Source organism: Hippocampus bargibanti, linkage group LG12 (genome assembly GCF_051943395.1).
Source record: "Hippocampus bargibanti isolate YZ-2025 linkage group LG12, ASM5194339v1, whole genome shotgun sequence".
Taxonomy (NCBI): domain Eukaryota; kingdom Metazoa; phylum Chordata; class Actinopteri; order Syngnathiformes; family Syngnathidae; genus Hippocampus; species Hippocampus bargibanti.
In genome coordinates, this window is record NC_142745.1 from 771,377 (window position 1) to 795,887 (window position 24,511).

At 43.4% G+C, this 24,511-nt stretch overlaps 2 protein-coding genes across 3 annotated transcripts; one reads left to right on the forward strand and one right to left on the reverse strand.

Moving 5' to 3' along the window:
* Positions 1-372: 372 nt before the first annotated feature.
* vapb (VAMP (vesicle-associated membrane protein)-associated protein B and C) lies at positions 373-10,803 on the forward strand. 2 transcript variants are annotated; one of them, XM_089010866.1, is made up of 7 exons: positions 373-591; positions 2,000-2,152; positions 7,511-7,614; positions 7,735-7,815; positions 8,041-8,220; positions 8,973-9,092; positions 9,868-10,803. In XM_089010866.1, exons 1-7 carry the CDS (start codon positions 534-536, stop codon positions 9,958-9,960), a joined length of 789 nt encoding a protein of 262 aa, XP_088866992.1. In that variant the 5' UTR covers positions 373-533; the 3' UTR covers positions 9,961-10,803. The 2 variants fall into 2 exon arrangements, with proteins under 2 accessions (XP_088866992.1, XP_088866993.1); XM_089010867.1 differs by having other exon boundaries at positions 376-591; positions 8,973-10,803.
* A 2,106-nt stretch (positions 10,804-12,909) lies between these two features.
* Positions 12,910-24,210, reverse strand: apcdd1l (APC down-regulated 1 like). The gene is made up of 4 exons (XM_089010874.1): positions 23,886-24,210; positions 15,147-15,321; positions 14,494-15,013; positions 12,910-14,411 (listed from the first exon to the last, which is right to left on the reverse strand). The coding sequence occupies exons 1-4, from the start codon at positions 23,938-23,940 to the stop codon at positions 13,638-13,640; spliced, it is 1,524 nt and encodes a 507-aa protein (XP_088867000.1). The 5' UTR covers positions 23,941-24,210; the 3' UTR covers positions 12,910-13,637.
* Between the last annotated feature and the right edge of the window lie 301 nt (positions 24,211-24,511).

Below are 24,511 nucleotides of genomic sequence, written 5' to 3' on the forward strand. Positions count from 1 at the left end.
AAGGCGCTTAGAAATGAAATGTATGATTCTTATCAATGTTTTAAATTAAAATTTGGTCCCGTATGCTGTTATTAACTCTGCAAAACATGTAAAAACGTGTCCACTCCAGTGCAGCGCTAACAGTCAAACTGCGTTTTGTTTCAATGTAGCGGTACTTACAGAAAGTCCTTTTTTTAGAAGTACTGTATCTTACAAGTCCTGGCCCGGGCCTATGTAATTTTGGGAGCAACATCTGTACATTGTCATCACTTCCTGGCAGCTCCCCCAGAGAACTGTGGTTACTTGGGTGTTATCCAGCAGCGCTCCGTCCGTCACCCTCCCCGCTGGGTGGCAATGCAGAGGCCGTGACGTCACTGGCCTGCTTCTCTCTCACTTGCGGCTCGCCGTTGCTGCACCGCAACAACCGTCGCCAGCTCCACCGGTGCCCGCGGGGCCGCTTCGTCTCGTCGTCGAGTCGGTGACATCCCACAACCTTCCACGAGTTGGTCCCCAATCGCCGCCGCTCCAGCTCCAAATTCGAGCTCCGTTGGGTCATGGCCAGGCCAGAACAGGTTCTGCTCTTGGAGCCTCAACACGAACTGAAATTCCGAGGTGAGGAACATCTGCGGATGGGTTCGAGAGGGTGACGACTCCAAACATTGGAGTTGCGTCATTCTGTGGCCGCTTTTTGTTCCTATTGAGGAAACTACGAAGGGAATCCGCTTGCTTCGCGAGTGACTGCGCGTCAGGTGACAGCAGCTAACTGAATTAGCATCCGACGGCTAATATACACAAGGCCCTGTCGCACATTTCCCCTCAAGGGACTTTCATTTTTTTTATTGTAAAGAGCAGACGCAAATATTCCTGAATTCCCCTCCAAAATGACGAATCGCAATAATGTGTGTCAAATCGCACGTCGTTTGTACACTTGGTGGATTTGGACTTCTCGAGCAGGTGTAGCCGGCTAACATTAGCTCGCCCTCTGATTGGCTAGCTCGCCCTCGTCGGCTTGACAAGTTGACGCCTTCAGGGGAAGCAAAAGTCTACACACCCCTATCTGTTCAAATGCCCGGTCTTAGTCATATCAGATATGAGTGCCACATACGAAATAACAATCTAAATGTGAACGATATGAACGAGCTACAAAGATCAATTCACTTGAAATCATGCAGTTGCCCCAGTGCGCATACAGTATTACAATATCACAATTGTTATGTGCCTACGGCGAGGTATTGCAATGGTACAATCCATATAACGATACAGGCCTGATAATACCCACTTGTATCGCGAAACATAACCTTCAAGGTGTTATATGTCCTGCTATTTTAACATTGCATCACAATCCCAATCAGTAAGCCTTTAATAGTCCCAGAATGGGGACATTTGCGATACAGATAGCTGAATTATGTTTTCATTTTTAGAGTATGTTTTCTTCTACTTTTTTCAACAAATCATATTTCACCAAGCTCTAATGTGAACAAAGTAGCAGATCAGGTGAAGCAATCTGTGGCGTAGCCATCAAGTCAAAGCTTTAACTTGAAGGGCTCTGAACTACCATCCGTCCGTCCATCTTTAGTTGGTTAGCCGCAGAGGGAAGCGTCTGTCACTCTGATGTTTGCTGAGCTAAATGAAACATTATCTGGAAGCTCATGCTAATTTTGAAGTCGAGCCATGTGCAAAATACATCTGCCCTTCAACTATGTTTTAAAGGACAACCCACGTCACTTTTTTGTTTTTTAACTGACACCAGAAAAACGTTTGATAGCATCTAAAATACCCAAAACACGCAGTATGATATTTTTAGTGTAAGAAACAGTTAATTCCTAAGTTATATGGGTCTGGAGTTATATGAGCTTGAAATGAGGGCGGCTGTCCAAAATACAATGCAATAGTGGTTTATATAGCGCTCTAACAACAGCTGAATCTGGAACAAAGTGCTATATTTTGAGTACCGTGGTTAATAATATTTCAGTCCGCATAGCCGAACAAGCAACAGATGATTTCCTTCATGTCCATTCAGGTCCCTTCTCCGACGTGGTCACCACCAATCTCAAACTCGCTAACCCGACCGAGCGGAATGTGTGCTTCAAGGTCAAGACCACCGCACCACGCCGGTACTGCGTACGGCCAAATAGCGGAATCATCGACGCAGGCACCTCCATCAACGTCTCGGGTAATTACACGTCCTGGTTTGTGTACTGCCGGATTTACATGCGGGTCTTCGTGCCCAATTTCCGTTCAATGACTGTATGTGTATTTCCGATCATGTGATCAAGTGACATTGACTATATCCTCAAAATGGCTGTGGACATCTGTAGTCCTCATGAAACAATATGCATCGATTTGCAAGAACAATGCTGAACAACAAACCCAAACACATAAATCACATGAAGTGTTCATTAAATCGCCGTTAGTTGGCCTGGGCTGCCTCCTCACCCGCATTTATTTCAAGGACAACCAAAAGTCCCGCCCCCTTGTTCGTGACGTCACGCCAAGACATCTTGCATTGCTGCAGAATCAAAACAATGGCTTCAGATTCGCAGAAGATGCTTTCTTGTTACACATCCAGTTATGAATATGATTCAAATAGTTCTGAAGAGGAAAGCATACATGTTTGCAATCGATTAAAGACGTTATTCCGTGCCATTTTGAGGCAACATTGGGGGGAAATGTCTCACCCAAAAAAGGCAGAAAATTATCCCGTTTCCACAGAGTGATAAATACCTTAAATTGAGCTTGGACACCCTCTTCTGGCTCTTTCTGGTGCAACGCGAGGTTTTCAGACCAAACAAGCATTGACGTGATGGAAGGATTGCTACAAAGTGTCCTTTTTATTCCTTCAGTGACGTCACGTACGGACTCGTCACCAACTCAAAAAAAAGACTTCCGGAATATTCAGGGCGAGTCTTAAAACGTAAAGTATAGCGACATGCGGTAGAATCTTTGTCAAATACGCTCAGTAGAAGTCATTTGAAGCCATTTTACAAATTATGGACACAACTTGTCCGGAGACGTCAGTTGTCCTTTAAATGAGGCTAACCTCCACACTCCTCCACTGGCAGCATTTGGATGTACTTTTATTCATCTCGCAGTGGAGAAATGTACACTTCACAGCAGCAAAGTCATGAAAGGAAGAGGAAAGGAATGAAATAAATAAGTAGAAAAAACAAAAATACAGGAGCTGCTGGAAAGGCAGCCACTCTCGCGGTGTCATCTTAAAGTAAAAAAAAAAACATTTTAAATTGTTAAATAACAAATATGACATGTCATATTTGTTATTTTTTCATTTTTTTTTCCCCCAAGATGGCGGCGCGTGAACACGCATTTGATTGATTTCATACATGCAATAGACACACATGATACTATTTCAGGTTGTTGGGCAGTGTGCCAAATTGTGACTCAAATTGACCTTTTGCTTGACTTGTTTGGCCGTCATGGGGCCTTCACTGCTACTTTTCGTCAAGCTTACGTGGTGTAACTTCAGAAATCAGCCAGCAGGGGGCGACAAAATGACACGGTCCGTTTTGCGACTGGAGTTGCCCACTGGCCATAGTTTACGTGAACATGAAATTGGTCACACCAAAGTTCATTTTTTCCCCACAAACTGAAGAAAGTGTCTATGTATTCTGGGAGTTTTTTTGTGCCAGCTAGAAATAGATCCGTTTGGAGTTGCCAGGATTGGCGCATGTCGCCATAGTAACCAACTCTTTTTCCAGACACATCCTCAAGCAGGAATGACTTCCCCCTCCTCACAGCATTTGCGCTTGGTCACAAATGTGCAAGTCCTCCTTTTCAAGTCACATAAACCCGAAACTGACCTAAACCCCGAGATGTATGGTTACCAAGGCGACGGCACCCAAAACGTTTACCTTTTTGTGAAAAACAGCAGTTTCTAAAATAGTATCGTGCAAGCCGCCCGATACGATCTTAACTCATTCGCTGCCATTCACAAATGTATTCGTGAATTGAAAATATGACAATTTAGGTTTCTTTCTTCTTCTTCTTTTTTTTTTTTTTGCTTGGGTGACGATAAAGCGCTGGCCAGGACTCTGGCATGTTTTTACCCTTCCTCAAGGAGACAGCATTTCTCTTTTTTTCCCATGTTAGCCCTTTGTTCCAGCTTTAGCTGTTGTTAAACCGCTCTATCAACCAATCTTGCATTGTATTTTGGACATCTGCCCTCATTTCAAGCTCATATAACTCCAGCCCCATATAACTTAGGAAATAACTGTTTCTTTCCGATGAAAGAAGAGAGCGCAAGGTTTTTTACACTGCATTGAATGTGTATATAGTCCTAAAAGTCAATATTCTGTGGGTCCTGGAATTCGAGTGACAATGACGAAATGGAGTAGACACATTTTTGCACCTCGTCCGGCAGTGACTGAGTTAATTCCCTTCAAAGGACCAGTCAGTCTCACCTCATGTTCTTTAGGGGAGTGCGTAGCAAGGCACAGCATCACTGCCAGGCTCGATTTCAGTCGTGCATTTTATTGCATTTGGCTTACAATACAATACAATACAGTGGATCTTTATTTATATAGCGGTTTCAGGACAGCTGCTGCTGTAACAATGCACTTTACAGATCGGTTCACATAAAATAACAAACTGGCCTGTAGCATATGCAGGCCAGAGCGTATGCTGTTCTGCCAAAAATAAAACATGTCACTGCTGAGTGGGCTATCGTGCACTTTCCACCATGAACAAAGTTTTTATTAGCACAAAACCTCACACGCGCAAAAAGTCAGTAGTTGGGAAATTTGTTCTAAAATGAGGGCGTGTAATGATTCGTCATTACAATCATCGTATCCGCTGTATGAAATGATATCGCCCAAATAGAGCAATATATCCTTTGGTCCAAAAAATGGTCCGATATGAATAATGTCAATCAGAAAGTGTACAACTTTTTACAATATGTTGCTCACTTGAGCAATCTAGCTGGCTATCTAGCTAGCGATCTAGCTGGCTACCTAGCTAGCTATGTATTTGCTATATGTTATCTAGCTAGCTGGCTAGCTAGCTATATATTTGCTATCTACAAGATAGCTAGCTAGCTATCTATTAGTTAGCTTTCTATCTATTTGAGTTATTCAGGGTTGAGTGAACGCTAGCGCATGTGACTGCCGCTGCTCACCCACAGAAAAACTAATCCTGTGACTGGAAAGTGACCTTAAGAGTTTTGAAAGGCCCTTAGAAATGAAATGTATTGTTATATATATATATATATATATATATATATACCCTCAAGCTTCCTGGCCTCTGGTAGAGGACCCGAGCTGAAATGGGGACAGACACCACCCATGGTGGGTGAGACGAGGATTTTATATATATATATATATATATATAAAACTTGCAGTACAGGACAATATTTGAGCAAAGCAGGTTTCACTTCACGCCTTATACTGTGTATGGAAAAAGTTTGAAAATACACCATTCATTGGGTGTGCGCATTATACTCCGGAAAAGACATTTTTTTTGGTGCCCAAAAAGCCTCATGAGCTTGTCTTTAGCACCACCAACCAGGACAAGTCGAGTGCGAGCGACACGTAGCCTCGTCCGTCCCTCCGGGAGGCAAGTTGAAGTGCTGTGGACTGTGTTAAATCCCCGCAATCCTGTTTTCTTGATCTTTTGAATCACATTTGGACACGGTGTACCCATGAGACTCAAATCAGGAGAAAGAGATCCGGCTCAGCCGAAGGGCCCCGATAGGAATACATATTGTAAACGTTAGTAGTACTTGCATGCTGGTAGGGTCGAAACGAGTCTGCTTCACTTCACATCTCTGGACGGGCTTTTCGCCCTCAGTGACAGAAAGTCACTTATTACGTCATCATAATACTTGCAAGTAAGATTTAGATGAGGTGCATGTTGTCCAGTGTGATTTAAAGGACAACCGACACCGACATTTCTTTTTTTGTTTCTTAACTGACATCAGAAAAACGTTTGATAGCATCTCAAATACCCAAAACACGCAGGATGATATTTTTCGTCAAAATGCAAAACACCAAAAGTGCCACAAAATGAGCTCGGAACTGGGCAGATTCAGAAAGTCCCGCCCCCTTGTTTGTGATGTCACGCCAGGATACTCCTTCACAAACTGCCTTGCCCCAGAATCAAAACAATGGCTTCAGAGAATTCAGATTGGGAGAAGATGCTTTCTTGTCTTCTAATCCAGTTATGAATAGGATTCAACTAGTTCTGAAGAGGAAAGCATGCATGTTTGCAATCGATGAAAGAAGTCCTTCCGTATCCATTCAAGGCGTCTGGACTCCAATGTAGCGCCCAGAAAATGCACAAGATGGTGCACAAGCTCTGTTGGAAATGGGCTGATTTGTCCGCTGGGAATTTATGTCAACTTACACCTTCTTTATGCGTGTTACCGCAATTGGCTGTGACACACAATGATTCACCGTCACGTTATTGATGTTGTTTTCCTTTAAATTTCGCCATCAACACGGTGTTTTAATACGAAAAGAAGTAGGCAAAATGCATTGTGTGTTGCTTTCTCGGTCAGGGGCGTTCCCTCTGTGACGTCACTTAGGGCATCGTCATCCACTCGAAAACAAGACTTCATGAATATTCAGCGCGAGTCTTATAACGTAAAATATGCGCTGGAATCTTTGTCAAATGTGCTCAGTAGACGTCATTTGAAGTGATTTGACAAATGACGGACGCAACTTGTCCGGAGGTGTCGCTTGTCCTTTAAATCATGCAGATTCTTTTTTTTTTTGTCTCTCTCTCTTTGATCGCCCAACCTGTCTGCCCAAATTGCTTACTCCAGAAACATTTTCCTTCCGTGGGATTTGGGCTAAAGACCTTTTCACGTGATACCGTGTTGCCCAAAGAATTTCCCCGCTTTCCTGCCTTCCGTTCTACGGTGGCGTGCGTCCCCTTCGGACCCGAGTTGGATTGCTTTGTAAATTGGTCCTGATTGAAACAGGACGTTCCCAATCTGTTGCCGGCATCTGTTTCTGCTTTGGGGATACTGAGCCCGCCTTGACGGCTGTGGCGCTGCGCTACATCTCTGGTCCACGGAGAATTGGCTTGTGACGCAACTGAGAACTCTTGATGGCTACACCGGCCGGCTGTGGCATCACTTGATCATTTGATTTTTCCAGAAAGCCACACGACAGGATTTTGGGACTTTGATGGCGGCAATGTCACAAATGCAGTGATACCTCGGCTGATGAACGCTTCGCCTCACAAACATTAAATTCGCAAGAATATAATCTTGGCATACAAAGTAGTTTTCGGCGGACAATCCAAACCGCACAGCGCCACTAGTTTTCTTTGATTGCAGACATGGTTTGTTATCGAGTGGCCTACTATGGGAGCGAAACTCCAGATCCATTTAAAATTTTGGAATGAATTCATTTTTTCTGATGAAAGACGAGAGTCTATGGTTTCTAACGCCGCATTGAGTGTTGATGTCGTCCTTAAATGTAATCTTCTGATCCACAATTTCCAAATGTTGCGTCCATCTTTGTAGTATTGCGGTGTTTGAATGTGTGTCTGTCTGTTGTGTACCTTTCAGTCATGCTGCAGCCTTTTGATTACGACCCCAACGAGAAGAGCAAACACAAGTTTATGGTTCAGTCCATGCTGGCGCCACCAGACATGACCGACATGGAAGGAGTGGTACGTTTGTTTGCTTTCTTTCTGCTGTCTTGGCTGACATCAATGCCGGATTGGACAGTCAGCTTTGTTTGAATTGTCCCTTTTCTTCTGTCCTTATTGTGCCTATGTCTTTTTCCTTAGTGGAAGGAGGCCAAGCCAGAGGAGCTGATGGACTCCAAGCTTCGCTGTCTTTTTGAGATGCCGGCGGAGAACGAAAAAACTGTAAGCACCTTTTTTAAAAACTATATATATTCTATGTATGTACAGTGATACCTCAGTTTACGAACTTTTCGCCTTACAAACATTAAATTTGCCAGCATATAATCTTGAGCTGAGTATTTATTGTAACAGTCTTTTGCCCTAAATCACCGTCACGGTTCGGAATGTATCATCGGCCGACGACTTAACGTTAGCTCGTCTTAACTTTGAACTCTTGATGTCTCCAAGCACGACCTGGAGACCAACAAGATGATGTCGTCCAGTTTACTGAAGTCCGAATCGTCCTCGCTGGCGCCCAAGTCGCTGAGCTCCAACTTGGATGACGGCGAAGTGAAGAAAATCATGGAAGAGTGCAAGAGGCTCCAGATGGAGGCTCAAAGGCTACGGGAAGAGAATAAACAGATCAGGGTGAGTGTCTGACCAATAGCTGCACAACTTCAACTACAACTTTTGTACGTCTTCAACCGCCATTAAAGGACAACCGACACCATTTTTTGGAAAGCCACACACAATGCAATTTGGGTACTTTTTTTCCTCTGAAAACACCGTGTTGATGGCGAAATTGGAAGGAAATCGAAATCAATAACGTGACGGTGAATCGTTGTGTGTGGCAGCCAATGGCGGTAACGCGCATAAAGAAGGTGTAAGTTGACACAAATTCCCAGCGGACAAATCAGCCCATTTCCAACGGAGCTTGTGCGCCATCTTGTGCATTTTCTGGGCGCTACATTGGAGTTCAAATGGCTCGAAATTGGAAGGACTTCTTTAATCCATTGCAAACGTGTATGCTTTCCTCTTCAGAACTATTTGAATCATATTCATAACTGGATGAGTAACAAGAAAGCATCTTCTCCGAATCTGAACTATCTGAAGCCATTGTTTTGATTCTGGAGCAAGGCAGTGTGTGACCAAAAGTGACATCACGAACAAGGGGGCGGGACCTTCTGAATCTGCCCAGTTTCGGAGCTCATTTTGTGGCAGTTTTGGGATACTTGAAGTCATTTTGATTGGAGTTTTGCATTTGACTAAAAATATCAGCCTTCGTGTTTTGGCTATTTTAGATGCGATCAAACGTTTTTCTGATGTCAGTTAGGAAACCAAAAAAAATGGTGTCGGTTTTCCTTTGAAGTCATATTTTGTCCAATCTTCAACCTTCTCAGGAGGACGACGGTCTCCGGATGAGGAAGAGCAACGTGTCCTCTCAGCACTCTTCGGCCCGCGTGAAGAAAGACGACGGCCTCGGCGCCCGTTGGGCCGCCCTCGTCGTCCTCTTCTTTTTGGTGGGCCTCATTGTGGGCAAGTTGGTCTTGTAGAGCTTTGAGGAGGTGAACCGGGGGGCGGATGGATGGATGAGGATTTCAGGATCACGGATGCCATATGTGCGGGGAATGGGAAAAGGGGGCACGTTGTTGGCAGCGTGGCGTTTGGAATGAGCCTCGTTTCTAGTTTGAAGGAGGGAAAAAAAAGCTCATGCGGAGGTGGAAGGAACAAAGAAAAAATGATTCACCGTCTTGTGAACAAACTTTTGCCTCATCACTGCATTCATGTCATTGTTGTCCCTTTTCACTAAAATTCATGAGAAGATAGCACAAATGTTGCTTTTTACTCCCCCCCCCCTCCTCTTCTCTCTTTGAAAAGTCAGAGGAACATCGCCCATAACCCGTCAGCGTGTACAATTGGAAAAACCTCTTGATGGGGAGAGATTTAGCAAATCACACTCACTAAACAAAAAAAAAACAACAACCTGGATCGCTGTGCAAGAAACTAATCACGTCCCTTTTTAATTTCACTTTTTCCCGTTGCTGCCTCTCTGTGTGAAAGGGGGAGGGGGCTTCTTCATTGCATGTCTTCACAGCCCAATGTTGCATCTTTTTTGGGGGAATTTTAATTGAATTGCTTTCATCACGTGATTTTATTCTTTGTAGGTTTGCGCAATTCTCTTCATTTTTGTTGTCATGTTAAGAGTTAAAATGCCGTTGCCTGGAGAAAAGAAACAAATCCAGTTTTCAAGGGTGTCTGCAGATACTCACCAGGCCGTTTGCGTTCCCCCTCCAGGCTGAGACGACGCTCATGCGCCAGAACGCACGCCTTGAAATCTACACGCACATGAAAGTTGCATGCAAAAACGAGGTAATTTTGTTTCCGTAACAACTAAATCTTTGCAACTTTTCTTCAGCTTTGTTACGTGCGATCGTCCCGACAATGTTGTCACATCCTTCCACCTGATTTGATTGGATTCTTTTTGTTGTTGTATTGCCACTACATGCGTTCCATGGTGGTAGCGTTTTGACACGTTTGTCCGTTTTGCTTGTCCATGTTTGAAGTTTATTGCACTAAGGTGAAGAGTGTGATCTTGTATGGCTATTGATGCATCGACATATACTTCTAGAAGCTGAGACCTCCAGGGACCACTTGTTGTTTGTCACTTCATCCCCAAAAAAGTCACATTCAAAGTATTTTGATCGGCCAAATTTGCATAAAACAACAAAGAATTTGCCGATGAGTTATTTGAAAAATGTGTGTTCCTAAAATGTTATCTTGACTTAATGTTTGAGAACGGCTTGCCGAGGACAGAACAGAACTGAAATCAACCCCCAAAAAATTGGAACGTAGGACCTGTTGTATTTGGCGAACAATATCTTTTTCACCGAAGCAGCTGACACGAGGAAAAAAAAGCAGACCTGAATGTGAATAAATGAAAAAAAGGTATAGCACTACTATCCTGCCATGACGCACCCCCATTTTCCCCCCAAAAAAGGCTGAGCCGCACGATGGCAATTGAAGGTGTAAATAAATCCTTGTTTCTCCAGGCAAGACACGACCATCGCCATCACCTGAAAAGCAGTCCAGCAACTGTTTTGTATGTATGTAAACAAATATCTGAAAAAAAGATGAATATTCCTAGTCAAGTAGTCTGGTGTATAAAAGCAAAAGTCCACCTGCTTGGACGATGTAGCATCTTAATAAATTCCAAGAAATATCAAGTCCCAATCTTGTGTTTTTGCTTCTGGGCCTCTGTTTTATTTGCAGCGGCTTCCTCTCATCTCTCTCCGCGTGGAAATTCCTGCAGCAGAGTAAACATGCGCTTTACATATCAAGCTTTTTTTCCCTCATGTCCACTTACGAACATTCCAGTTACGAATAACGGTACATACGAGCATTTTTGCGGGGAAGGATATATGTCGAAAATTGTACAGACAGAGATGCTGTATGTTAGATTTAAAGTCACACATTTGCGAGATTAAACCCAGTTTTTTAAAACGTTTAAATCTAGTAAATCTGCGACTTTAAATCTCTCAAATTTGCCAGTTTGAATCTAGCAAATTTGCGACTTTAAATCTAAAAAATTGTGACTTTAAATCTAGCAAAATTGTGACTTCAAATCTAGCAAATTCGTGACTTTGAATCTAGCAAATTTGCGACTTTAAATGTAGCAAATTTGTGACTTTAAATCTAGCAAATTTGTGACTTTAAATCTAGCAAATTTGTGACTTTAAATCTGGCAAATTCGTGACTTTGAATCCAGCAAATTTGTGAGTTTGGAACTCACAAATTTGCGACTTTTTTTTTCTCAGAATAATACCCCATCTGTAAAAAAAAAATCTATATTTCAAGCTGGCCCTCATGCTCTTCCGTAAACATCACACAAGTGGGATTTTTAAAAATATTGTGATTTAAAAAAATTGTAGTCTTGATATTTTACAACTCCTTTTTATCCACATTAAAATAAGATGAGATTTTAAACAAATCTGTCTCACAATGGAGAAATTCCAAACAGGGATAAGAGCTGACACAAAGCCATTTTTTGTCCTGACAATCATCTTCCCAATTCTTTAAGATCTGATGAGAGAAAGTGGCAAGTAGTCCCTTTCCAGATGCTCCACGCTGTTTCTATTAGCTCGAACGGCCGGCGATGGCAGCTGCAAGGCTCAATGAGATCATCCTTCAAAATTGGATGGGAAATATCAGTCTGGAAGCCCCCCAAGACCAAAAAGCTCCAGCGCAGATCAAGAGAAAATGAAGATCAGAGGCTTTCGGGAATTGGGACGAGGACGAGGATGAGGGTGGTGGAAGGCTCAGCGCCCCCGAGCCTTTCGATGCTGTCAGAGCCACCAAGAGGACATGGAGGAGGTTCTCATTGTCTTGACTTGTGGTTTGTGTCAAGAGGCCGGAAGGAGCGGTCGGCCTGCGACCAATCAGGCCTCGCAGCATCGTTGAGTGAGTCCATTCAACCGGCGAAGCGCAACATTAAACAGACGTGATTTACTACACGTGTCAAAACGGCAAAAGTAGGACTGCATTTGGAGGAATTTCATGACCCCTGAGAAAGCAACGGTGAACTTAAGATGTTCAAAAAGACAACATACTCTTGTTTTTTGTTGATGAATAAGGACGAAACATTACAGCGACATCACAAAAGCTAAAATCAAACCGAGACTGCAATTCTCAAAACAGGACAATATGTTTGCTATTTGACGAACAAGACGATGAGAAGAAAGGAGCGTCAGCGCAGAGCACTGATGCGTATGTGGAACGGCCGCGGCTTGGAATTGAAGTGGATTTACAGTACGTGGGACAGGAGATGTAAGACAGTCTCTTTCTGCTATAGCTTTGTGTTTGCTTTCAACATTTAGCTTGTAGCTGATGTGCACATTCCACCATGATCCACTGGTGAAAAGGATACTCCTCTTTCATCCTGAATGGCTTCATACAACAAAGAGGGTGCAGACAATGCTGAAATGTGAATGATTGTGTTTTTGTGTTGTCATATTATTTTGTTCTTTTGACTTCAAGATGGCGTCGTGAGAGTGTTTACCTTTCCAGCAGCTCTCCTGTATTTTGTTTTTCTATTTCTTTCTTTCCTTTCCTCTTCCTTCCATAACTTTGCTGCTGTGAAATGCAAATTTCTCCCGTGCGAGACTAACAAAGGCTCATCCAATCTAACTGCATGTTGCAATTTAAATCCCAATCTGGGTTACATCTCCACTGCACGAATGGAAGCTCGTCCTAGACTTCTGAGGATATGCTGCATTCATTGGTCCAAAAAGGCACATAAGTGGCATTCAACTCCAAAATGTCAAGTCATCAAAACACAAGTGATGTCGAGACGCTTTTAATACAAAAGAAATGAATGACATCTGGTATTGATTTCCAACAATAAAATTACAAAAAGATAAAAAAACAGTCCGCGCATACTATATATATATATGGCGATAAAATAAATACTCATTGGATAGTTAAAAGGCTTTTTTCTTTTTCAAAATAAAAGCATCTTATACCATAAAGTGGACTTGAACCCATAAGGATGTTAGGAGTGATTACACAAAGTCTGCTTTTCTTTCCAGTATAAACAAGGGTCTGTACAAAGTGCATTCGTTCGACTTGCATCCTGGCTCAAAAGGAGAACTTTGCTGACCAACATTTCAGCTGTTATCTTGATTTGTCACCATGGCAACGCATGAAAAGAGCACTTGCTACAAAATAGGACGCTAGAATCTAATTTTTGTGTTTTTCTGACTGAAAAAATAATTTTTTTTTTTTTTGTGTGCGGTTTAATTTTAAGGAGAATCCAAGCGGGAGCTTAGCATCCTTCAAGTGGACCGAAAGGCACCGCTGAACGTCTAACTGCTGAAACTGCTCCAGGGATGGAATTTAGTCGGACAATCCACAAAAACTGACTGAAAAGTGACATGAAAGCTGTCGCTCATAATTTGAGAATCTCATCAAATGAGGACACCTCTAAGTCAAGGTAGCACTGAACTGTCTATTTGGCTCGCCTGAATGTCCTTCAAGAAGAAAGAACCAGTCCCATTAATGTCAAGTCTCTAAATAACCAAAAAGCAGCTGCACAAGACTGACCCAAGGACCACCAGGAGGAACTTTGTCAGCCTTCCGCTTCCGCTGGTATCAATCTGGACTTCCTTGCTATTGAATCCTGAACCGTAGCGACTTGGGGGTAGTGTCTCTGCACCCCTGCAAAGCACCAAGGGAGTCTGAAAGGACGTGGCCCTCCTCATCGGATGGTCTGGGCTGGAACCGTCCGTTGGTCTCTCCCCAACATACAACAGCGCATGTCTCCTGTAGTCAAGCTCAATCTTGAAAAGTTCGTATTCCTTGTGGGGCAACTTGATGCCGAGCAGCGCGCACCCGTGCGTGGAGCTCAGGCCCTGTTCTGCTCTGACCTTCCATTTTCCGGCCTGCCCGCACTTCCCTGGCTTTGTCCTGTTCAACAACTTTGCCGTGGACTCGTCTTCAGCTGTCACGCTGGCTTCGATCACCTTAAAGACAAACTCTGCGGCTCCCGGTACCTTGACGGAAGGGTTTCCCTGAGCATAGTGACCTGAAGCTCTCATCGTGAAGGTGTTCTGGGAGCAGAGGGGGTCCGAGTAATGGCGGTAAATCCCCTCCCACGCTTGTCGGTCAGGATCAAAGTGGAACTCTCTGGTGAGGAAGAGAACCGTGGGACGGGTTTCACACTGTTGGCTCACCCACCGCCCGGCCAAGGAAATGGAGGCTTGCGTTTGCCGGGGCAATACTGGGGGGCGTTGTTCTGTGGCGCGGTACACCAGGGCGCACACCCAGCACGGGTGGACGTGATGCTGAGGATGGATCAATGGAAGAATCATTAGTGTGGCCGTACCGCACGGCAGACATCAAACGCTTAGTTGTCACTAAACTCACCGTGGCGCTCTGCAGTGGCTGCTGGTAGCCTGTCGGTCGATAGTGAGTTCTTTGGTTCCAGTCAGTGTGTATGTCCCCCAAGAAGAGTTCCTGGACTTTCTCCCCATTCTTGTGGTCCTGTGTCTCTACCCGAACCAAACCCAGCTCCATCATTGAGAAGCCCATGGCCTCCAGGCATTCTCTTCCCGCCCGGTTGTTATAAAGCTCGTGTGGCTTCCCAGGAATCAGCCGAGCCTGGCTCAAAGCCACGCAGGATAGGGCCAACCTGGAGGTCAGCTTCCGCTGGGCCGCCAAGCTGTGGACGACGATGGTCACCCCGTTGAGGTGGTGGTCGGCTTCCGTCGCTCCGCGAGTAATCCAGGAAGCCTGGCGAAGACGAAGCTTGCCCCGAATCGACAGGGAGTAGGCAGGATTCTTGCACTCACTGTCGACATAGTAGTGCTGCAGTGCCTGGAAATGACGAGTGGGGCGGAAGGTGTAGGAACGGGTGAGGAACTCCGGACCTGGACGAACTTCGCATCTGAAAACACCAGCAGAGAAGTTGAGCTGTTTAAAGGTCATCATGTAGTGTTTCTCATTTAGCTTTCTGTTGTGATATAAGAAGACACTACCGGTGGAACTCAGTCTAAACCGAGAACGTTCACTTTTTTTACCTCGTTGATAACCAGGTGCCATCCAGCCTTGGTGGTATTTCTGCCGTGATTCTCACTTTGTCCTGATGGTGGCGAGTGTGGCAATAGGGCTGCCATTGCAGGCTTTCGCTCAAGTTGGAGAAGGTAGCGGGCACCTCCCAAAGTTTACTACTCCCTGCAGCAGCCATCAACGCCACTAAGAAGTAGAAATTAGAACGATTTAATCATTGTGACGAGCCCTGGAGAGATTTGATTGGTTTTCAGCCCTAAAGAGCACTACCGTTTTCATTTTGGTTACACTTTGAAAGGTGTGTATCTTGGTACAAGCCTCCGCAGATCACGTCATACTGTTCCTTGACAATAATTTCTATCTTAAGAGGAGTTGAAAATATCTGCAGGAGCCATAGTTTAAGTTGTTCAGGAAGAATTGTTTTGAACATTTATTTTGAAAGGCCATTTGGGCAAACTCAGAATCAGAATCAGAATACCTTTATTCGTCCCGCAATGGGGAAATTTGCAGTCCACAGCAGCAATTGAAGAGGGATGGGGTTGGGGTGGGAGTGAAAGGATAGAAAACAAGATATTCAAGCATAACAAAATAAAAATGTCAACTGTATACTGTGCAAATGTAGATGTGCAAAAACCGTTCTATAAACAAGACTGTACATAGTGCAGAATCAAGAGATGCATTAAGACTCCAGGACTTGACTAACTCTGGATTTTGTGCAAACAAGACCCAATCCGAAGCAGGTATCATTAACATTGCGCCAACGTCGCTACTGCTAGTTACCACTCGGAAGAGCCTCTCAATCAGACAAAAATCTTTCAATCTTCCCAAAAACAGACTATTTACGTTAAACATGTCAGGTAATTAAACAACCCGAAACACCGCTGTCTAGACAAAAGAATCCGTGACAAATTTGACTGATTACGTTATCTTCCAAAGCTGTTTTTCAAAGGTCTTACACTAGATGTGAGCCGAATAACGTGTCGGGCGTCCGGAAACTTCCCGACAAACGTAGACCCAGGATAGTTGATCCAACAAAAATATGAATTTATTTACAAAAAAAAAAAATCCCGTAAAAGCCCACAAATCATGTCGTGACTCTTAACCAAGTTCTTTAAAAGTCATCCAGCAGGTCTGTTTTGTGTTCACCATCGTCTGTAGCTGCATGCTACAAGTTGTCCAAGTGGTCACCGTCATCAATGAACAGAGCATTACAAAAATAAATACATCAATTAATAAATGAATAAATAAATACATCAAGAAAGAAAAAAGAAAAAGTGTATGCAGTGTCTGAAACTCATGACAAAAAGTTAGCAGGCACCCGGGCAGACAACTCTGAAAAGTTGCCTGCCCAGCCATAAAGTTGCCTGCCCCATTTTTCACAAGTTGAAATACAATAAGACAAGTAATCGCAAAAAAATAACATTGTTGCGAATTATAAAGGATTTTTTTTTAAATGAAGGAAGTACCTAGCACAAATGCTCCCTTGCTTAATTGATGGTAAATATCCCTTGCTGCAGATTTTGCTCCAGTTGTCGTTTGTCGTCATGGTGCATAATGCAATGTTTGCGTTGTCTGCACAAAGCCACGTGGACTCCTCTTTCTAAGCGCCTTTCAAAACTCTCAAGTACACTTTACAGTCACGGTATAGTCCGAAGCACGAAACAGGCTTCTGATTGGCTGCCGTGCCCAGTATGCAAATTACCAAACGAACGTTCGTCCGAGTATGCAAATTGCCAAACGAACGTTTCGTGCTTCGGACTATACTGTGACTGAAAAGTCTACTTGAAAGTTTTGAAAGAGGAGTCCACGTGGCTTGTAGCGGTTTACTTTGTTGAATAAAACAAATGTTTTATGTTAAATGAATCGCTTTTTTTTCTTGAAGAAGTTGTCGGCCACCCGGGCCGAGACGTTTTGAAAGTTGTACGCCCGACGTAAAAGTTGCACGTCCCGGGCCTCCGGGAAGACGTTATTTCAAACACTGGCGGATGTCATCATGTGATCCTTTGCAATCTATTTAATTGTGTCGTCAGTGCCAAAAAGCATCAAGTTGAATGGAGCGTTTGCCAAGGTCATGTGTCATTCCTCTCTTGGATCTTTTGCTGCGCTGCATATGGTTGCGTTTAGGACCAAAAAAGAAAAAGCAATGAGGGGAACTCGTAAAAAGAAAAGGACTTAGGCAAACAAAATTGCTTCATTGAGAGTTTTAACCCCCCCCTCCTCCAAAAAAACGAGTGAGATGACGACGACGACGACGTCATGGGCAAGATGCGACCCGCGACTCCATTTTGGAGATGACGGCAACGTCCTTTTTTCAGTTCATTCGACTTGATTTGCATTTGGCTCTTCTCATCTTCACGTGTCACGCGTGTTTCGTCTGGCAATCAGTTCCCCTCGCTGACGCGTCTATAAATAACTCCTTCCTGCCGCGGTTCAGAGGTCAACCGCTAACATGTGATGCAGGTGCTGTCATTGTGGAGGAAAATGAAACAGCTGCAAATGGGCGGGGGCATTGATTTTGCACGAGTGTCGGGACCACACCGAAAAGAAAAAGAAATAGACACCCCCCCCCCCCCCCCCACCTCCCCGTCGTATAATATAAAGCTAGAATCTTATCGGACAACAAAGTTGTATTTGTTTCACGGAAACAAACCCCCCGTGTTTTTTTTTCTTCTCAAAACCACCACCGTTGTACGCCAAGTGCTGTACACTGAGCACAAATCACAAGTACAATAACAAACAATAAAACAGTGCCGTGTTTTCTGGTGTAGAAGCTATCCAGCTAGCTATCTTGCTAGCTAACTATTTGCTATCTATTTGCTATCTAGCTCCCTGGCCGGCTATCTAGCTAGATATCTATTAGCGAGGCTGGCTGGCTGGCTAGCTAGCTACCTAGCTGGCTTGCTATTAGCTATCTATTGGCTATCTAGCTAGCTTTCTATCTATTTGAGTTACTTCTGGTTTGAGTGAACGCTGGCGTGTGTGGCTACCGCTGCTCACCCACAGAAAAAACTTATCCTGTGACTGTAAAGTGTTTTCTGGTGTATAAGGTGTACTGGAGTATGAGGTATAAATGAAATGTATTATTATTATTATTATTATTATTATTATTTCTCCACTGTGAGACTAATAAAGGCAAATTCAATCCAATCCAATCAGGTCATTGTCAGTAGACAGCAAATGGGAAAATGGCCTCATGATCACGTTGATGTTTGCCAGTAATCTCTTTTAATGTCATAAAAGTGATGACGTCACATTTTTTTTCTGAAACAGCCTCGTGAGATGGGACAACGCCACACAAAATCAAAGCACCATTTTTTGTCCTTTTTGTTTAAAGAGCAACTTTCAATCAAGTCCTTGTTTGTCCAATCAAGTGGAAGATCTTGTGAAGAAAGGCCACGGCGGTACACAGCCAGTCATGCATCACCGCCGATTATGGATCAAAGGCTCCAGATAGGAGATAAAGCAATGAAAAATGCGCCCCCGGGAGGTTGGGGGTGGCGGGCGTTCACTTCACTGCCGTGCCGTGCCGTGCGGTCACAAGATGATGGCGACCAAAAACAAGATAAGCCAGCAGGACACAACAGCTTCTTTTGTTTCTTTTGGCCTGACTTCTGGGAGGAACATCTCATCTCACACACACACACACACACACACACACACACACACACACACACACACACACACACACACACACACACACACACACACACACACACATATATACACGTTTTTACTACATAGTGGGGACGAGGTGTGTGAGGCATTTTCTCCATGGGGACCCAATTTCAAAATGTGCCTCTCATAGACTCTCATCACACACACACACACACACACACACACACACACACACACACACACACACACACACACACACACATATATACACGTTTTTACTACATAGTGGGGACAAGGTGTGTGAGGCATTTTTTCCATGGGGACCCAATTTCAAAATGTGCCTCTCATAGACTCTCATAGACTCTCATCACACACACACACACACACACACATATATACACGTTTTTACTACATAGTGGGGACGAGGTGTGTGAGGCATTTTTTCCATGGGGACCCAATTTCAAAATGTGCCTCTCATAGACTCTCATAGACTCTCATCACACACACACACACACACACACACACACACACACACACACACACACGTGGAGAAACACACTACCATCATCTGCCATTTTTCCTTACTGAGAAAGAAAAACATACGCCAGTGTAATATTTCATGGCGCAATTTTATGAACAAAATTTCACATGTAAACATGAATACTTTAAACAAGTGAAAAGATATTTCGAGCAATCAAGTCTTTGTTGTAGAGCTTTTTTTTTTTTTTGCTGTGGACAAATTGAATTTGTCCACAGCAACAAAAAATAAACAAATAAAACAAAAAGAATAGAATTTGTGTTCTTACGATGTATCATGTTAAGAAAAAAAGAACGAATGATATGACAGCAACAAAAAAAAAAAACCTAAAATGTTTCATTGAAGTGATTTCAAAGTAAAATTGAGCGGAACTTGTCTTCTGGGAACTTTTGTTTCTTCTGGAAACTTTTGGCACGGACTTGTTTTCTCGGTGGTCGACTTTGCTTTTTACGAGGAGCGATATTTGACTGCTAATATTTCATGACAAAAACAATATCTCAAAATGAAATGGAACCATTTTTTTTGCGTTTTCCATCCACATCTAAAAACGTGTATTGACAGGGATCAATAAACAAACCGCTGTGAGACAAAAGGACTGGTCCGAATGTCCCTCCCTTCTCATTTGCAGAAGTCAGGCGGAGGTCAAGTTGATCTTTTCAAAAGGGTCACAGGTCGGTGTTGTTATTGTAAACCGGGGTCACGCGTCCGTCCGTCCGTCTCTGGGCGGAGACAACGCAGACAGACGCTATTGTCTTTTCATCCTACTTTCGGCCCTTTAATCCCCAAGCTCTTCTTTATTTACCCGAGCGATCCCAGTGACTTTTCGCACTGGCTATCTAACCCTGGCTCCTGTTTGCAAATGGCGACCGACCGGGGGCTTCCAGGGACGAAGGCATTCTTAACTCATTCGCTGCCAGTCCCAAATTTATTCGGCCATTAAAAAGCCATTCCTGAATTTGTTTGGGTTTTGGTTGCTGATAAAGCGCTGGTCAGACCTCTGGCAATGTTTTTCCCTTCCATGAGGGGACGGCATTTGCCTTTTGCTATACAACTAATAAGAATACGTACAATATTGTTATTAGTTGTTGTCTTTATTGTTATTATTATTGTAATAATGTAATGTAAATGTCTCCACTGTGAGACTAATAAAGGCATATCCAATCCAATCCAATCCAATCCAATTATTATGAGGAGTCGTAGTATCCTGATCCACTGCTGAAAAGGACACTTTGATCCGCTCCTCTTTCATCTACAACTGCTTCATGTCACAAAGAGGGTACAGCAAGCGCTGAAGAATGAATGACTCTCTGTGTCTTTGTGTTGGCACATTTTTGTTATTTAGTTTTTTTTGTTGTTGTTGTTTTTTTTTACTTTATGTGACTTCCGGGTTGAGTGAACGCTGGCGCGTGTGGCTGCCACGGCTCACCCAAAGAAAAAAAATTCCTGTGACTGTAAAGTCCTTGAGAGTTTTGAAAGGCGCTTACAAATGAAAATTATGAAAAAAAACTTATGTAAATTATGTATTCGTATTATTAATATTTGTTCCAGCTTCAGCTGTTGTTCAAGCGCCCTATCAAACAATATGTATTGTATTGTATTGTATTTTGAACAGATGCCCTCATTTCAAGCTCATATAACTCCAGACCCATATAACTTAGGAATTATGTTTTTCCGATGAAAAAAAAGAGTGTCTAAGGTTTCTAAGGCTGCATTGAATGTTTATTTAGTCGTCAAAGTCAATCTTCTGTGGGTCCTGCAATTGGAGTGACAATGACAAAAACCCTGGCACTGGAGTGGACACATTTTTAAGTTAAACATTTCAAGATAAAATGTACTTGCATTGACAAGGCAACTGTCGTGGTCCAATGTAGTCGTCGTGGATGAAAGCAAAAGTTTCTTTGTAATTGATCCGATTGCAGTTGCTGTTTGACATTTTCTTTGTCTTGAATCCAGCGATTGTTTCACATTCCGACGCGAGCAGGAGGGAGCAATTATTTTTCTTTGTTCACCAAGTTCAAAGCGGCCGCATGAGAACGCGGAACGCTTGCTTGCCGAGCGCTCGCCAAGCTGACATGCTAAAGCCTCACTTTGTAAATATTATTTATTTTGAATGTAGTCACCAAAAAACATCTTGCCTTTGTTGGACTGCAACGTGACTCGCAAGGTTCCATTCTGGCTTCCTTTGTGGGGTTTTCTACGTTCTTCTGGTGGGTTTTCTCCGGATACTCTGCTTTCCTCCCACATTCCAAAAATGTGCACGGCAGGTTAATTGATTCGATTGGATTGGATTCGCCTTTAATAGTCTCGCAGTGGAGACATTGGCATTTCACAGCCAACAGCAAAAATATGGACGAAAGCGGAAAGGAAAGGAAGAAGTAGAAAAACAAAATACAGGAGCTGCTGGAAAGGCAGCTGCTCTCGTGGCGCCATCTTGAAGTCAAAACAACAACGACAAAACTAAAGAACAAATAATATGACAACACAAAGACTCAGTCATACAATATTAAGCACCCTCTTTCTCGCACAAAGCAGTTTTAGATGGAAGAGGAGACGATGGAAGCCTCCTTTTCACCAGTGGATCAAGGACGTCATGGTGAAATGTGCACACGTCTGCTCTAAGCTAAACGTTGAAAGCAAACATGAAGCTGTAGTATCCATTGACTAGAAGACACTGTAGCACATCTTCTGTCCCGCATCAATCCGCTTCAATTCCAAGCCGCGACATAATTTTGTATTCATAGGTGAGCATTTTGGAATTGATACGGGAATTGAAAAGCATGACGTTAGGGCAAACGTCTTCACTGATTGAGCATTGGTCAGACCTCTGGCAGCATTTGCCTTTTGTACAGCTGCCCCCATTTCAAACGCGGATAACTCCAAACCCATATCATTTGAGAATTGACTCTTTTTTTATGATAAAAGAAAAGAGTGTACGTTTTTAAACGCTGCATTGAATGTTTATGTAGTCCTAAAAGTCCATAATCTGCAATTCGAGTGACAATGACAAAAACCCTGGCACTGGACTGGGCACATTTTTGCAGATTGTCTGGCAGCGAATGAGTTAATCGTGAAATTTGTATGCCTACAAGATGTACGATTGCTTGCTTGTTTTTTTTTGTGCTATGAAAGCTTTTTTGTGTTTTTTTCTGAGCATCTGTAGAGGTTCACCAGCTCAACCTTGCTTGTCTACTTCACAATATGCGTTCAGCTCCCAAAGAAAAACACTCTGCCAGGCATCACGGGGGGGGGGGGGGGGGGGGTATTCTATTGAATGCACCTGGGCAGAAATCTCTTCCTATCCGGCCTCAGGGCCCTGATGTGGAGCGGGGGGGTGATGTGGAGGCACTGTGATGTCCACCTCCTGTTATTCCAACCATTAACATAATAGCAACATTAGTTCCAGGGCCGCGCTCGCCTTCTCCCAAGATGACATTGTTGGCAGGCGGCTGCGACAGCAGAAGAAGAGGAAGAAGAAGACAGACGGACGGACGGACCCACCGACCCATGGACCGACAGATCGACCGACAGACTGACCCATGGACCGAGAGACCAATCGACCGACCAATCGACCGACCAATCGACCGACAGACAGAATAAGGTCCTTCGTCTCACCCTTTGAAGAAACAGAGCGAGCATTGACAGGCGGCGGCGTTTGTTTTGGTGCGACGGGAGGCGTTTGATTGCTGACAAATTGCTTAATGGCTTCCTTGCGATTAACGGGATGCACGCGTGACATAATCCTTGCCAAATTTGGGGGCCTGATGTGTTTGGAGAGCCTTCATGTGTGCACAAAATCCACATTTGGACACGGCGAGGCAGCAGTAATGAAAACGCTTGGTTTGAGAACATTGACTGCGCAGATCTCAAAAGTTCAAATCAAAACTCGGGACCCGTTTTGAAAGCAATGAAATTCTTCCAAATCGGAAGCAAAAAGCATAAAAACAACATCATGCGTACTTTTGTCTTGTCTCGGAAATAGGAATAGTCATGTCATTAAGACCCACTCAGTGGCATATATTCTTTATCCTCTGCAAAAATTAACACATGTACCAAAGACGGTTTAATCATACTATTTTACTTCTGAATTTACATTTCTGTACATCATCTAGTAAAGTGTTTTGTATCATTTTTGGTATATTTACGGTCATGTTTTTTTTGTTTTGTTATTGTTGTTGTCTGGGCTTGGTCCTCATTCCAAGAACAACAAATTGGATATGACTGGATAGTATTACTGTATCTATTTATTCCAGCAACGTATGGTGACCGGCAATAATTCCATACTCTTCCTCTATTGTAGATGGAAAAAGGTACAATAATAATAATAATAAATAATAATAATAACTTTCATTTATAAGCGCCTTACTCTGAAAAATAAAAGCATGTTTCCAATTTGCCCATTTCAACAATGAAGTCAAATGTCAACGAAACAGACTCAGATTTTACATCAAAATCTTTTTTTGTGTTAATATGAATCGGCGACATCATTTTTGTGACTTTGGTGGTTTGTCGCAAGTTATTTTCCAAAATGTTGTTCTTGGCTAGCAAAAAGCTAAGGTTGTAAAAAGCTTGTTGGTTGTCAAAGAAGTTGAGAACTTACCTTCCCAAATGAAGCAGAGCGTGCAGAGCAAGCGTGCCGACCTTCTCGTTGACATGATTGCTGCCTTTTCGATTCTTTTGGATTCCTCAAGCGGACAAGTTTCTGTCAGCAGCAAACATTCACGTGAGTTGTCACCATGACACCAACACACGCATCAAAGTGCTTCGGGAATCCTGCGCTTTTTTTCTGCTCTTTTAGGTCCACTTGTTGGCTTCCGTGATCTGCTGCTCGTGGGCATCAAACATCTCCACGCTGGTCATCTCCTCACCAGTGAGCTGCACACAGTGGCTGGCTTACACTCAGGCATGTGGAGCAAATGTGTGTGTCTGTGTGTGTGTGTGTGAGGAGGAGTATAATGTGATGGTGGGAGGGAGTGTGTGTGTGCATTCGAGGCTGAGAAAGACAGAGCGGGAGTAAAGCAGATAAAGGAGCTTTCAGTGTGTGTGTGTGTGTGTGTGTGTGTGTGTGTGTGTGTGAAGTCCCCACGATTTTGCCAAAAACAAGATATATGCCATTTGAAAGTGATTCCTGAGTGAGCACAGGCTCAAAAAATGTGACCTAAAATTCAATTTTTATAAGTTGAGTAAATATACAGTATATATATAATTTCATGTTTGAAATTGAGT

What these genes read in the sequence shown, in the direction of transcription:
- apcdd1l (XM_089010874.1), bottom strand. Translation starts at nt 23,940, where the DNA reads ATGTCAACGAGAAGGTCGGCACGCTTGCTCTGCACGCTCTGCTTCATT. An exon ending in GCTCTGCTTCATTTGGGAAG is followed by an intron (nt 15,322 to 23,885) that starts GTAAGTTCTCAA and finishes TCTACTTCTTAG; the next exon opens with TGGCGTTGATGGCTGCTGCA. An exon ending in GGCACCTGGTTATCAACGAG is followed by an intron (nt 15,014 to 15,146) that starts GTAAAAAAAGTG and finishes TGGTGTTTTCAG; the next exon opens with ATGCGAAGTTCGTCCAGGTC.
- vapb (XM_089010866.1), top strand. Translation starts at nt 534, where the DNA reads ATGGCCAGGCCAGAACAGGTTCTGCTCTTGGAGCCTCAACACGAACTG. An exon ending in ACACGAACTGAAATTCCGAG is followed by an intron (nt 592 to 1,999) that starts GTGAGGAACATC and finishes ATGTCCATTCAG; the next exon opens with GTCCCTTCTCCGACGTGGTC. An exon ending in CACCTCCATCAACGTCTCGG is followed by an intron (nt 2,153 to 7,510) that starts GTAATTACACGT and finishes TGTACCTTTCAG; the next exon opens with TCATGCTGCAGCCTTTTGAT.